The sequence below is a fragment of the Arachis stenosperma genome, chromosome 10 (genome assembly GCF_014773155.1).
Source record: "Arachis stenosperma cultivar V10309 chromosome 10, arast.V10309.gnm1.PFL2, whole genome shotgun sequence".
NCBI lineage: Eukaryota > Viridiplantae > Streptophyta > Magnoliopsida > Fabales > Fabaceae > Arachis > Arachis stenosperma.
In genome coordinates, this window is record NC_080386.1 from 20,796,478 (window position 1) to 20,799,697 (window position 3,220).

A 3,220-nucleotide genomic window follows, 5' to 3' on the forward strand; every position below is an offset into this window, starting at 1 on the left:
CTGTAACTTCAAACTACACAATGCACACTCTATAAATTTAATGTTCACAAGAAAAAATCCTCAACTTGTTCTCAACCAATTCATATTCAAGAAATTAATGCCTATGTCTCTCAACTAGTTATCGTCTTCGATGGATCCCATGAATCTTGACAGCAAGTTTGATTTGTTAAGACCCGTCGTCGTCGTTGCCATCTCCCTCCTCTTCTGCCCTATCATCACCATGACCACATTGTCCACCACTCCGATCGCTTCCTTCAACTTCTTCTCTGAACCAATGTTCAGTAATCGCTTCAGTTTTCATATGAGCGGCAACGGCGATATTGCTCGTTGTACTGATAACTTGGATGTGAGGTCAAAGCTGTCTGCCAACTTGGACTCTGGAAAAGAAGGAATGAAGCATTCAATGTCTATTTCAAATGAGAATTTGCATATGATGTCGAAGGAGAATTTTCTCATGATGTCCTAATGTCCAACAATCTATATTGCTTGTCGGAGAGTGGAGAAAGGTGTACCCTTGGAGTAATTGTGGAACTTGGTTTTGAGGATGTCGTGGACGTGTCAGGGTTGGAGATGATGTTATCGAAGACGTGGAAGTGGATGCTTTCGGTGGGTGAAGTGTAGAGGGGGGTGGATGTACGAGTCACAGATTTAGGAAGTGTGTTGTCCATGACATGTTGAGGTAGGTGCGACACGTGTGACAATTACACCATGTCTTAATCTTGGAGCTAAAGAGGAGGAAGAAAAAGATGGAAAAAAAAAAGACTGTGAAAGTGAAGAAGGAGAGTATGAATGTTAGGGTTATGCGAGATATGATAAAAATTGGAGAAGAATAGTGTCGTTTTCGAATAAAGGGATCAGGGATCATTTGTCCCTTATTAGAGTTGTCAGTAACCATTTTGTCTCCTGTTAAAATTGTCAGGGACTATTTTGTCCTCCGTTAGAGTTAACGAAGTAAAGGACCTAAGTGACTGACGGAATTAATTATTAGGACCAATCGAGTAATTAATTTTAGTTGGAGAGTAAAGTATTCGGTCTGAAATTCTTTGAGGACTAAAATGGGTATATACTCTAATCTATAACCGCATGATCCTCGGGTGCTTCTTGTTACTTTGTTGCGATAAGCCGATCATAACAAATTCTCCCCCTTCTTTCGCACCCTTAAGCTCCCAAACGACGACCACTTCCACACACGTCGAATTTTCCGTTACACATATTCTAACTTTCTAACTACCGCTATGTGCTACACATAAAAAATGCTGTGTTAATAATGGACAATCTAAGTGCAATTTTTTTATTTTAATGGCTAAAAAGGTAAATATTTATTTTAAATAGATAATTTATCTTTTTTATTATTTAAAATAGATTGTTTATCTTTTTTTATTATTTAAAATTGTTCATTTTTTCATTATTTGAAACATTCTATTAGTAAAAATTTGGTCAAATTAAAAGTATTAATATTTTTTATTATTTTTAAAAATTATATTTAATTATTTATAAATACATATATTTCGTTTACAATATAAACGAGATAACATCTATCTCATTTACACTGTAAACGAAATATACAAAAATTAAAAAACTACATATATCTCGTTTATATGGTAAATATTTATCTCAATAAATATTTTTTAAATTATTTATTTTAGTAATTATTATATTTAATTTATTTATTAAAATAAAAAATCCTTAAATTTTTAAGACAACAAAATATATTAAAAAGTAAAAACATAAAAGGCGAGTGTGTGAGATCATCCTTAAATCCTATTCCCAGCTCTCTATAATTTATCCATCCCCAATCAAAAACAGCCACGTCAGCAGACCCCCAACCCCTCGTGAAAGCGTCCGCACTGGATCACAGCTCAACCTCACCAAGGTCTCTATAAATACCAAAACCTTTTTATTCAAAACGATCTCATCCTCATTCAGTCATTCTTCATCCCCCTCCCTATCTGAAACAGAAAAGAAAATAAGCCCAAAACCACCTTCTAGAACCCTCGATTCAGACATTTTCAGCACGAACTGGCTAACTCTCAGGAAGCCTTGTTGGTGGACGCTGCTGACTCCAGCAACATTAAGCTGGTTCGAGCATTTTATGACGCCCTAAGCGCGCGTGACTCTCACGCGGTCCTTAATCTCGTGGCTCCAGACCTCGAGTGGTGGTTCCATGGTCCACCGTCCTGCCAGTTCCTGAAGCGCTTGCTAACCGGAGAATCCTCCTCCTCCGCTTCCACCGCTGCAGACTCCTTCGAGTTCGTTCCGCTCTCCGTCGTGTCCTTTGGCAGCACCGTCATCGCCGAGGGCCGCGACGCCGTGCGCTCCGTCGCCTGGGTCCACGCCTGGACAGTCACGGATGGGATAATCACCCAGGTCAGGGAGTACTTCAACACTTCCTTAACCGTTACCAAGATCGGAGACTCTGATTCCGATTCAGATTCCGGTGAATCGGAAATTGTTCCGGCGAGCTCTGACTCCGGAGGGTTCCCTTGCGTTTGGGAGAGCAGTGTCTCTGGTTTCACCGGAAAATCGGTCCCAGGTCTCGTACTGGCGATATAAACAAGGAAAAATAATAATTAATAATAATAATAATATTAATAAATAAATAAATAATATTGTGAAAAACTGAAAATTATTAAAAATAAAAGGGTTGTGCACGTGGCGTTTGGCGATTCGCTGGTTTCACGGGGGCATTGATTTGGTGCGTTTACCTTGAGGCCAGAGATGTAAGACCCTCTTTGCCTTGGTGCTGTGTAAGATTTGGTATTGCTCCTTTTTTTTTTTTGTTATTTATTATTTACTAATTAATATTTTAAGTTCCGAGTGTGCTTTGTGTGGAACCATTACCGTTATGGGTGTATTTTGGTTTTGGTGTTCTACCGAGTTTAATATGATGTGGTCTGATAATGATGCAATAAGAATATGTAAGAATATTTGTTTTCACATTTGTGTGATACATGATAGCATATGCTCTCTATTCTCCATCTAACGATCTCTCTAAAATGTGATAGTACTTATCCAAATGCTTCATTGTTGACCTTTAACATTTAACGCGGAGAGTTCAATTAGTTTTTGATGTGGTGGTAGGACCCAGGAGTTTTATTTTATAGAATTAAATTATTACTATTAATTGACTAATTCTAATGTTAATTAATTAATTTAGCAAATGGAAGTTTATCTTTTATTGTTAATCATGTACTAAAATGAAGCTTATCAAACTGATATG

The 3,220-nt window shown here is 37.6% G+C and overlaps 1 protein-coding gene across 1 annotated transcript; it reads left to right on the forward strand.

Moving 5' to 3' along the window:
- The first annotated feature begins 465 nt into the window (after nucleotides 1-465).
- On the forward strand, nucleotides 466-2,939 carry LOC130956849 (uncharacterized). The gene is made up of 2 exons (XM_057883808.1): nucleotides 466-606; nucleotides 1,990-2,939. Exons 1-2 carry the CDS (start codon nucleotides 466-468, stop codon nucleotides 2,551-2,553), a joined length of 705 nt encoding a protein of 234 aa, XP_057739791.1. The 3' UTR covers nucleotides 2,554-2,939.
- The last annotated feature ends 281 nt before the right edge of the window (nucleotides 2,940-3,220 follow it).